Genomic DNA, 11760 nt, shown 5'->3' with positions numbered 1-11760 from the left:
CAAAATTCATATATTTATCAAAAAAATTATCCTATATTTTAAGTAAAAATATAACCACAAATAAAACATTCTCAAGTCAACAAAATGTCCATCCAACTAATAATTTACCTTGCCATTGAAAAAAATATATTATTTTTATTCTTAATTAGACGTTTCGAATTTGAGTTTTATCAATACAAAATTACTTTTGTTTAAAAGCCTTTTACACCAAATATGGACTTTCGTACATATATTCAAATTTAGTCAGCTTCAATATGAGTATCGTGAGTATCAACACCGTGAGAGAAACAAAAAATTAATACAAATATTCAATTTTTTTGACCAAAAATGAAGAAAAAAGAAAAACAGTAGAAACATAAAACTCACACACATACATATAGTGATTCTCACATATATGTGTGCATATATATATATAGGTATAAGAGAGAAGGAAAATTCGAGAGATTTTGCAGACTGTAGAGAGAGAAAGAAGAGAGAAGAAGGGAAATGGCTGCATTTGATGCGTTCAGTATGGACGGTGAGGCACCGGCACCGGCGGCATCAACTCCGTTCGACGACGGAGACTATGATGGCTCTTACACCGCTTTCTCCAACGCCGATACGCCGCCGTTCCACGGCTCTGGAGGATTCGGTGGAGACTATGAGGAAGTGACGGTAGAACACGTATCTCATACCGTCGACAGTCCCGATCCCTACGGATACGGGTCAGATTCGTTTCCTAACCAAACCGATTCATTTGGAGCTTCTGGAGCTCCGATCTCGAATGGGAATGGTAAGCCCTACGATCTAGGTGAAGATACTGAGGGAATTTTCAGTTCCGATGGACCCGTTCTTCCCCCTCCGAATGAAATGCGTGAGGAAGGTTTTGCACTCCGTGAATGGCGAAGGTTTGTTCTACTTCATTCCTATTTTTGCGAATTTATTTTGATTCAGTATATTACCAAAAAGAAGATGTATTGAATTTAAGCTGTTCCTTAATATATTAACTAAAATTGACAGATCTATTGCTTATTGTTAGTTACTGTGGCAGATCATCGATAAGATCAGCTTTATTTCAAAGTTCCTAACCTCTATAGTGAATAATTTTTTTTGCATACTACAGTTTAATTCTGAAACTTTTTGATTTTTATTGTTAAATTTGCAGATCTATTGTTGATACTAATAGATCTGTTAGTTTGTGTTTGCGCTCAATTTTAGGAGTTCCTGCTGTGTAAGACGCTGATCACTATGATCGCTTGTCAAAGAAAATTTGAATGTTGTAGGTCTTAACTTGTGGAGTACTTCGTTTCTATTCATCTTCTACTGGAGATGATTTATATCTTGAGATCAATTTCCGAAAACGCTATTGGTGTCGATTTTCTATTGCATTAATTGGTTCAAAACTACCACTTTGTGCCATGGGACAAAAATAATAAGCTTTTAGTGGGGTTCCCCTCCCCAAATAAGTTAGTTTGTAGTGCTAAAATTAAGTAAAGCTTGTGTCGAGACACTCATAACGCTTTTTGAGTACAACTAATTAGGTATTTTTAGGGCTAGTCTAATTCTTCTAGTATTGGTTCATGGATTGTCGTGCATAGGGAAAAATATTAAGAAGTTTCATAAGCTGGGAAAATGTATGAATTGTTTTCACATATCTTTGCTAATTGTTCTCACTTAGAAGTTAGAAGGATTGAACATTTTCATGTTTTTCTCTTTCCCCATTGTTGCCTCTCCTAAAAGCTGTCCAAACTCCAGTGCTGAACTATTTAATCACTGGACACCACAAGCAATGTTTTCTGGACTTTCTGAATTTCGAAAGATCAAATTATTTGTTTGAAGGAGTTGTATGTGTAAAGAGAAAATTAGAAGCAAATTTTACTGGTTCTTGGATGAGATGATATAGAGTTCAGGATTAGGGGTTGAATCTCATCGATAATTGATGATTTGTTTTGATTTTCTACTAGTACTAAAAAATAGCGTATTCTTGAAAACTTACGAAAATATCATGCCAAGTTTTGGTATAAGGATGGCAATGGGACAGGATGAGGGCAGGGCAAAGGTCTAATGGGGCGGGGTGGGTCAAAGCTTAAATTTTTAAAATTTTAAGTGGGGCAGGGGAAGGTTGTGTTTCACTGTGGGCCTTTTGGCCCATTCTTTCATAAGAGCTTTGTTGGTGGTTTTTTGAGAGTTCGAGACATAATTGTGCAAGGTTAACAAATAAATTGGATGTTGTAGTATTAAAAGTTTGAGTCTCGTGTATGAGATTTCAGATCTGAATTTCCTCATAGTGGGTTTGTGGTAGTAGTGGTGTGATTATGGGACTAGATTTAGTATCATTTAAATTTATTTTATGTGATGCCTAAACATAGTTGAATCATTTTCGTCAACAAATTAATTTTATGAATCATTTATGAAATTGACCGCCTCTATTAGATGCTGCTCTTGCAATGTTATTAGATCATTAAGAAGCAATGGAAGTTTATCAAACATGGTGATAAGAACACTGGCTTAATTTAGCAGAAATCGTGTTCAATGCTAACTTTCACTGATGGGACATCACAAACAATAACACAATCCTCATCTTTTATGTTTTATTTATAAGAATATTCAATAGTATGCACTAATATAGATCCTTTGTCTTTTAAAATACAAACAGATTTTTTGTTGAAAATATTAGATAGGATACTTCCAAAAAAATGAAGTCTTAATAGTGAAATGGGACAGAGCGTGGTGGGGAAGGGCGGATCAAAATCTTAACAGGTCAACCTGTACCCCACCTGCCCCATTTACATCCCTAGTGGCTTAATCATTATTGAGAGTAATTGATTTTGTACAACTCTTTTTTCCTTTGGTATTCACCATTTTTTTGGAATTGGGTTGAGGGCTTTAGCAAATTGGAATTAGGGTTAGGAGGTAGGGGCTGACATGGGGTGATGCAAAGCATTCCAATGGCAGAAGAGTATTTCCTTGGGGGGATTCTATCTATCTAGACAATGAGTCGTTTTGTTTTTCTCGGATAAAATAAAAAAGAAGAAAATCAGAAGAATCTCATTACATCAGCACATGACTCTCTTTTTGGCCAGATTTTTTTGGACTCCTGTAGTTGAATGATGAATACTGAGTATATACATGTAGGGTGCCACATGAGTAACAATCTTTGAGGTTTATAGTTAGCATATGCTAGAACACATTAAGGATCATTTGTGCAATATTCTTTAGGAATATTTGGTAGTGTGCTCGTAATATGTGTGTTGTTAAAATTTGCATTTGTTTTTTGGTTTGGGATGCAGGCAAAATGCTATCCGTCTTGAGGAGAAGGAGAAGAGAGAAAAGGAAATCAGAATCCAAATTATTGAGGAAGGTGAAGAATATAAGAAAGCATTCTATGAGAAAAGAAATCTCGGTATTGAGACCAACAAGACAACTAACCGCGAGAAAGAGAAGGTGAAGCTCTAGGGATTAATCAGCCTTTCTTACAAACTGGAGTTATATTTGATCCTCCCTACTCTTGCTTACAAGCTTTTATGGATCTCTAACTTTGACAAGTTCTTTCCTTTCCTCCCCTCCCCTCCCCGTGACAGCTGTACTTGACTAGTCAAGAGAAGTTCCATAAAGAAGCTGACAAGCAATATTGGAAAGCCATAGCAGAGCTCATTCCCAAGGAGGTGCCCAGCATTGAGAAGAAGGGAAGGAAGAAGGATCAAGATAAGAAGCCATCCATCACAGTCGTCCAAGGGCCTAAACCTGGGAAACCTACCGATCTTTCAAGGATGCGCCACATACTGCTGAAGCTTAAGCACACCCCACCACCTCACATGATACCACCCCCTCCTGCTCCTGCCAAGGACGCCAAAGTTGGAAAGGATGGAAAAGACACCAAGGATGCCAAAGCTGGAAAGGATGGAAAAGACGCCAAAAATGCTAAAGATACTGCAGCACCAAATGGAACTTCAGATGCACCTCCCAGTGATGCCAAAGTTACTCAGACATCAGAAGAACCTGCTGCCGCAGAATGATCAGCTTTTGGCCTTATTTCTTTAGTCTTTGATGTTGTAATGTGTTATCCTCTTACATAATACTCTTTTTTCTCTATGAATTTTGTATCATTTACTATATTTTGTGTCATTCTACTACCTACTATTCTATTGGTTCGTGACAGACAATAGCTGCATTTTGTTGCATTGGATGTCTGAGTTTGTTTATTGTACTATTTAGGTCCTTTCTTTACTGGAGGTGAATTCATTATTTTCTTGTTTACAGAAACCTTATATTTCTTGAAAGTTGATTTGGTGGTGAAACACTCCGATCCTTTTGTAGCATAGTGTGTTGTAGACCTCTATCGTGGAGTTGCCTGCCACCTGTTATGTACTTTGGTTTTATTGGACAGTGCAATATTTTCTTCCTTTGATTCGTGTTTTTTTTTTTTGGGTGGGTGGGGCAGACTCGATAGTGTTCATATTGAAAAGATAGGAGCAACTATGAAAACGGAAAAATAAGTGAGTGTTTGGTATGGTGGAAAATATTTTTAAAAAACGTCTCGTAATTTTTTTATATATATTTAATTGGTCAAAATATTTTAGAAATTTGATTAGGAACATGTTTTTTTGCTGCAGTAGGAAATACTAAGTTCTTCAAGTGCAATTTTACTGTCTCCGACCCCTCCCTGCACACGAACCCACCCAAACCCCTTGTCTCGTCCCTTAATATTTGTCTAGATTATTGAATTTTCAATTATATTTTTGCTTATTTGTGAAATATCAAAAAGTACGAAAAAAAAAAAAACTAGAACAAAGTACATGAAAAAAATCACAAAATATTTTTTGTAAAGAACATTTTGCTTCGTACCAAACATCTGAAATTATATAATGTAAGTTATCGGTTCAATAAGTACAAACATAATCATTACCTATAGTACCTGTCAGAAAGAAAATAATAAGGTAAAAGACAGGACCCAAAAAAATGTGGTCATACAAAAATATTACACATGAATTGCTGGAATTTTGTCAAGGAACTTTGACAATGCTTTCCTATATCAGTAATTCTGCAATGTCAATCTTCTGTTAACTTAGATGGCGTTCGTTTGAAATTTTCCAAATTTTTTTGAGTTTGCAAACTCAATTTTGCTTCATGTGAATAAGTCTCTGAACTACATTTGCAAAAAGGTTCAACATTTCTATGAAGATTTCAGACTCAGTTTTCCAAATATTTCAATAAATTTGAAAAACTAAATTTGGAAATCTTCAACAAAAAAAGCTATCCTTTTTTTTTTGTTAAAAATCCACAATATACAAGTTTGCAAACTCAATCCTAGAAAATCTCAAGCAAACGTCTCTTAAGCTGCAAACAATGTGGCAGGAAGAATGATTCAAGTGCCGGTCACCGAGGATGATTATCTAGGGGTTACCTGGGTGATTGTGATGTGTACAGAACTTTGTTGACTAGTATTGCATTCAGACATCTTCAATTTTGATCGCGTGCTGTCTTCAGAATCTTCGAAGAAACCAGGCGGTGTAAGTTCTTTCTCATTCAGCTGAATATCTCTTGAAAGCATCTCAATAACCTGGCCCATCATTGGTCTTCTGTTTGCATTTGCTTGTGTGCAAAAGAGAGCTGTCTTGATGTACCTGACGACTTCTTTTTCCGGGAAATCATCTAGTTCTTCATCCACCAACTCCAATAGTTTTTCCTCTTGATAGAGCCGCCAGGACTGATGCAATAAATTGTACATTGTTCAGAGATTCAATAACATGGACAAGAATATATGATTATTCGTTTGCAACACACATTCTTGATGCTACACCGGGAAACAAATGTAATACTAAAAAGAAATTAAGGAACTTAGAAAAATTTCACCCACCCATTCAAGAAGTGACCTCTTATCACCTTGCCAAATTCTGCTGCTGCTGCTCTTGCCACTAACTGCTTCCAGTATTAGGACCCCAAAACTGTAAACATCAGCCTTCATCGTTAATTGTCCGCCTAATACATATTCAGGTGCCAGATAGCCACTGCTTGGAAGAGAGAAAAAGTTTAGAAGTCAGATACAGCAAATCTTTTGGAGGGTGCTTGGTATTACAGATTCAAGAATTTCAATAATTTAAAGCTGGTCCTTTTGAATCTGCTATTGATCCTACTTGACAAATATGCATATACAAGAGTAGGGAAAAAAGCAAGTTATCAGTCAGTGGTACTGGTGAGTTCTAACATAGTCTTTTGATAGTTGAGCACTGTTAAAAGTTAAGACACAAAACACCATGAACTTCAAAGAAGAAAAGAAATATAAGATGCATTCATTGTGCTTATATGCAAGCAGGGCTAATCATTTTATGCTCAATTTTGTGGCATCAACGCGTGAAGATAGTTGCAAATAGAACCAATATCCTGGATCCAATGATCATGACTATATTTAGACAAATTTTACTCAACTAGTTGTCTAAGTTCTTTTGTTTATCACTAAACTGTACACAGGTGCAGAGCACATAGCAGTAATGAAAACAGGGAAAAAATACTATTATTTTCTATCCAAACGAATTGTTTTATTATTTTTCTAACCAACGATGCTAAACGTAAACATAATTCTGTTGATGAAACAACTAGTATTGAAAACCACTCAGAAATACTTCTACAAGTTCTATAGACTATATATAACCAAAGTTATTACATTCTTTGCTTTCTTATAATATGTTTATCAATACAGATCATCAAGAAATTGATATTTTCAGATGCATGTATTCATATAACTGTTTACAAATGATTCCAAAGATGTGTAAAAGAAATAATTAGTCTACTATATTCTCTATTGTAGGTTTTTTTTGTTGAGTCATCCTTTTTTGCATCTTTCAATAGTTCTTTTTGAGTTAACACACCTCCTATTAAGTTTAATTTCAAACTTTTTCTGTACTAGGGAAACTGGCTTTGTTCGACTTATGAAAGAAAGTTCAAGATTTGTGTGTTTATCATTGGTAGGACTGTGAATTTCTTACTTTTCAATGTTATAACCCCATTTAATATAACAACCTTCAGGTGTGTAATTGGATATACAGACACTTTGCTTTGTAAGTTCACGAGACGACAACATAATCTTCGACTGTCTAAGTAAAAGTAGTTACATTTCAACAATTTATATGTTCAGATGAATTATTTTTAGGATAGCAGCACTAACCACAAAAAATATATGGATTGACTTCTCACTTAATCATATATAAACGTGTACGATGATTACTAACTATAAATACCCAGCACCAAGTAGTTAAACATTTATTCACATGTTTTATTTATCAATTCTCTTTTTTTACTTCATGAAATACAAACTAATCATCTGCAGTGAAGAAACAAACTAACTATACCTCAATCCTGAACCAATTTCTAATGACTCCTCCATGTTCATACAGCTCCAATTCAGTCTCATTCACTCAGATGACTCATCATTAGGCATAGTAGGGGTAAATATTGCTTCCGAGCCTAAACAACTTAGTTCTTTTTTCTGATTTTTTTTATTATATGAACTTGTCACCTGTCAAAGCTTCATTTTTACTTTTTTACTTCATTGCATTCATTTCCAGACATTGTTTCCCACCCCTTTTTTTTAATCTTTAACTATTTGATTACACCCTAAAACCCAATGCAGCCAAAAAAAAAAGGGTCCCTTTTTCAGCCATGCAAAATATAGAGAGATTCAACTACAGTTTCAGAGAAAGACGTACGTTGTTCCTGCTATCTTTGTGCTGATATGAGTGATGTTATCTGGGAAAAGTTTGGCAAGCCCAAAATCTCCAATTTTTGGTGTATAATCCTTGTCAAGAAGAATATTACTAGCTTTTATGTCCCTGTGCACTATATGTGGCACTAGTTCTTCATGTAGATATGCAAGACCTTGAGCGGTACCCAAGCAAATAGTAGTCCTTTTTTCCCATTCTAACTTAATACTAGTCCTTGAACCTGCAAAGAAAGATACCATTATCAGCCATTCCATAATTCTTAAGTTAATCCTTTATTTTACCAGAAGTTCGGCCATTACCAAACAGTGCTTGATCAAGGCTTCTATTTTCTAAATATTCATAGACCAAAATCCGGTTATTTCCATCAGCACAGCATCCAATTATCTCAACTAGATTTGGATGTTTGACATTTGATATTGTCTCAATTTCTGTCAAAAACTCCCGCAAACCCTGCCTTGATTCTGCTGCAAGTGTCTTCACAGCAACTTCTTTTCCTTGTTTTAGAGTTCCCTACAAATTGCTCTGGAGTTAAAAACCAGCACCAACAACCATATCTGATATCTATATCAATGTAACTAAAGTACAATTTTTCAGTTACTAAAGTCTTAACCTCAAAACCAATGCCAATTACCGTATTACGCAACTCTTTTAAAGAGGGGAGATAATAATGAAAATCTAATAACAAAATAAGTAGTTAGTAATGCAGATTTCCTGAGAATTTCAAAAATCTGCCTGCTACTGTAACTTAAACTAAACCTCAAATGTAACACTTATAAACAGCTCTATGCAAAAGACACAAAAATAAGTTGTCAATGCATAAAACTGCTGCATGAAAGAGCATGAGACGTATTCGTTGAGTAGAGCTGTACGTACCTTGTATACTGTGCCAAAACCGCCTCGCCCTATTTTATTAATTTGATGGAAGTTATTGGTTGCTAATCTTAATTCATTAAATGAAAAATTCTTTGTGATTGCAATGGAGTCACCTGCCAGGAATAAAAGATAGTTATGGTAAATGAAAATGCAGAATGGAGGTCAATTATCTTAACTGTTGTGCATAAATTGAATTTACTCAAGACAGCAAAACAGTTCTTTTGTATTGGCGTTACTTATGCCTAAGTTGAAGATGGTCTACAACTAAATGTGCAATGCATCTCCAATGGCATAAAGTTGCAAATAAGTACTCTAAAAAACAGAAAACTCCCCCAGTTCCCACTAACCTCCTGTTTCTCTTGTATCATGGTGAACGAGATCATGACCCTTTTTCCGGGCGCCAAAGAAGCAACAGCTCATGTCAATTTGCGGGTCTAAATCAGTTGGTAGTGCCTCTTGATGAGTAAATTAAATGTTTGCCTTCACCACCAATACCCTGCTAAAAAAACTTCCTCCTTCAGCTTGTTAAACTAATTATTAAGGCACAACAATATTTATTCACATTCCTTTCCTTAATAATAGCTGAAGCAGCAATAAATAGCATCATTTGTATCTACTATCTGTACTATAAACAATTGTAAATTTTTTTAAAAAATGATCAAAATAAGTATGATTTTCAATATTGATTCAATAAAATTGGAGGAGTTTGAAAACACACTATTATTAGGCTGCAGTTGAATGAAGGTTTGCCTACATATATTCTATTTAAAAAAAAACGTTAACACAAAGTCAAATGGCAACGAGTTTGATTGATTGATGTGTTAAACAGAGTATTGTCAAAAGCACATTTAAGCCCTGAAGCGAGGCTCAAGAAAAACATATTGAACCTTCGCCAACGTACACCACTAAACAATTACTAATATTTCACTTTATTATTTTTTCATTTGCGCCTTTTTTCATTAAAGTCCCATTGACTTTAGACCTTTTCTGCATTCTTCTTTTTTTGATACTACTGAACTATCTCCATTACTACAAAATTAAAATAGAGAAGAAAAAAAAGCTAGAAATTCCACAGGATTCATTAAAGTGTTATATCATATTGCAGCTAAGCTCCATTCAAATAATTAATCTAATTCTATAAAATATAAGAACCTGCCTTGGAGGGGAACAACAGCTGAAAACGCCTGCAAATACCCCGTAGGCTGTGGAGCAAAAGGAGAGACTGACGTCTAATTAGCTAGTTGGTGAGGCAATAGCTTGATGATCAGTGTGGAAAGAAAATGGAGAATTAAGAGAATAAGAATAAGAGGAATCGATTTTATTGGTAAGCTGGTGGAGAAGAAGAAGAAGGAAAAGTAGAAGAGAGTCGTCATAGTTGGCTATTTCACTTGTACGTATAAACATTTGTTTATTAACGTGTTCTCACCTTAAAAGGAAATATTCGCACTCATTTAGTGTGAACCTCGAAAGCGACTCTATTCACTTTCTCTTTACCTATTTCGTCAGCCACACATATTGCTTCTCTCATCTTTTTGAATTCACATTGTCTTAAAACACTAATTCACACACAAATTACTTGATTACATGTATCGCATGATACTAAATACGTGAGCGGAATATATCTCACATACATGCGAATCCACTTGAATACAATATATCTAGAATAAATTATATTTAATTTTAATATCATCTATTTGAATGTATCTGGACGTATCAAAATTTGATAAGATTCGTAATATTATATTTGCATTTGTATAAGTAAATAACTTCTAAACTAGTGAAATTTTTGTATGTGAAAAAGCCCCAAAGAATATGTTTTTGATTGTGCGAAAAGGTTTAAATATAGTAGTATTTATTTTGTTAAAAAAGTAATTAGTATTAATTTTTAGTTACATTTTTGGTTCATTTATGCCCAACTGATGGTTAATAATGAATTTATTTTAAAAAAAAATATTTCAAATTCACTTGTTATTATGGTGACAAATTATGTTTCAAACATGTTGGGGTAAGTTATATAAAATTTTAATTCAATTCATTTCACTAAAATTAATAAAACCTAACAAACATTTAATCAAAAGTAAACGAATTAACATGACTATTTCAACTATGTAACTATTGTCTGCGTAGGTTTTTTAAAAATTATTTTTCACTAATTCTACCTCATAATTCAAAGAAATTATAGTTCTTCAATTACGAGACAATTATTTTTTCTTATAATTTTAGGATTATTTCGATTCTCTTCAACCCATTCAAAGTTGGAAAAAATAAAAAGACTTTTCTCTTTTACTTTTTCTTTTACTAATTTCTATACAACAAAACACTCCTACATAGACAACCCAAAAAAAGGGCACGAAATTACACCAATTTTACTAAATATCAGTATTAGAAGTAAAAATTAATTTATAATTGAACATTCTGTTTAGGGTAGTTAAAATTAGTCAAGCTATACTCAGATTAACCTAACCAAACTTTGATCAGTTAGGTAAGTGGATACTATTAAGAGCAGGTACTCAGTAACAATAAACTATACTCAAATTAAAGTTTGACTTAAAATGGCTCATAGCAAAATGACAGCAGAGCTATTAAAATATATTCAAATCCATCATTTATTTTATTAATTAAAATACTAATGGTTAGTTAAAGTCTCAAGTTAGGATTTCATCAATTTTAATTTAATCATTATAGACAATGATGCATTTATGTAATAATTGAAAACAGAGAAGCAAACGAAATAGTAGCTAAATTTCCATATAAATTGTTGAGCAATCTAGAATGTCAAAGTAAGACTTCCAAAACCAAATGAGAATAGTCAAAACATTAGCCTAATTTTTAAAATAAAAATCATATAATTGACCAACATCAACTTATAATTGTTATCCGTAAAGGTGATTGAGTTGGTGCAACATGTGATATCTCGTAAAAGCGGTTAAAGATTGTTTTTTGTGTGAAAGCATTGTAGTTGAGTCGTCACGCCGAATTCATCTAGTGTAATTTATATATCCTGTGTGATTTGTGACATGAGAGTAGATTTACTCAATGCGCATCTGAAAAATTTCGAATCAATATAATTATAAAGAGTTATGTGTAATAATCTTTTAAGCCATCATAAATATGTTTTATAGCGACAAAGTATATAAATTATCAAATTTTCACAATTGTACTAAATTATCTTTAATTGTTTTCAAATGAA

The 11760-nt window shown here is 33.8% G+C and overlaps 2 protein-coding genes across 2 annotated transcripts; one reads left to right on the top strand and one right to left on the bottom strand.

Moving 5' to 3' along the window:
• The first annotated feature begins 408 nt into the window (after positions 1–408).
• On the top strand, positions 409–4259 carry LOC125846265 (clathrin light chain 1-like). Its single transcript, XM_049525643.1, has 3 exons — positions 409–887; positions 3270–3423; positions 3561–4259. Exons 1-3 carry the CDS (start codon positions 487–489, stop codon positions 3993–3995), a joined length of 990 nt encoding a protein of 329 aa, XP_049381600.1. The 5' UTR covers positions 409–486; the 3' UTR covers positions 3996–4259.
• Positions 4260–5186: 927 nt separating this feature from the next.
• On the bottom strand, positions 5187–9071 carry LOC125846264 (cold-responsive protein kinase 1-like). Its single transcript, XM_049525642.1, has 6 exons — positions 8918–9071; positions 8571–8683; positions 7997–8207; positions 7683–7917; positions 5837–5987; positions 5187–5686 (listed from the first exon to the last, which is right to left on the bottom strand). The coding sequence occupies exons 1-6, from the start codon at positions 8988–8990 to the stop codon at positions 5369–5371; spliced, it is 1101 nt and encodes a 366-aa protein (XP_049381599.1). The 5' UTR covers positions 8991–9071; the 3' UTR covers positions 5187–5368.
• Positions 9072–11760: the final 2689 nt, after the last annotated feature.

Source organism: Solanum stenotomum, chromosome 12, assembly GCF_019186545.1.
Source record: "Solanum stenotomum isolate F172 chromosome 12, ASM1918654v1, whole genome shotgun sequence".
In the NCBI taxonomy this organism is placed as follows: domain Eukaryota; kingdom Viridiplantae; phylum Streptophyta; class Magnoliopsida; order Solanales; family Solanaceae; genus Solanum; species Solanum stenotomum.
This window is presented reverse-complemented; position numbering and strand designations above follow the sequence as displayed.

Coding starts and splice junctions, on each gene's coding strand:
- LOC125846265 (XM_049525643.1), top strand. CDS start 487: ATGGCTGCATTTGATGCGTTCAGTATGGACGGTGAGGCACCGGCACCG. Junction 888..3,269: donor GCACTCCGTGAATGGCGAAG/GTTTGTTCTACT, acceptor TTTGGGATGCAG/GCAAAATGCTATCCGTCTTG. Junction 3,424..3,560: donor CTAACCGCGAGAAAGAGAAG/GTGAAGCTCTAG, acceptor TCCCCGTGACAG/CTGTACTTGACTAGTCAAGA.
- LOC125846264 (XM_049525642.1), bottom strand. CDS start 8,990: ATGAGCTGTTGCTTCTTTGGCGCCCGGAAAAAGGGTCATGATCTCGTT. Junction 8,684..8,917: donor TGATACAAGAGAAACAGGAG/GTTAGTGGGAAC, acceptor TATTCCTGGCAG/GTGACTCCATTGCAATCACA. Junction 5,988..7,682: donor ACAAAGATAGCAGGAACAAC/GTACGTCTTTCT, acceptor TCTTCCAAGCAG/TGGCTATCTGGCACCTGAAT.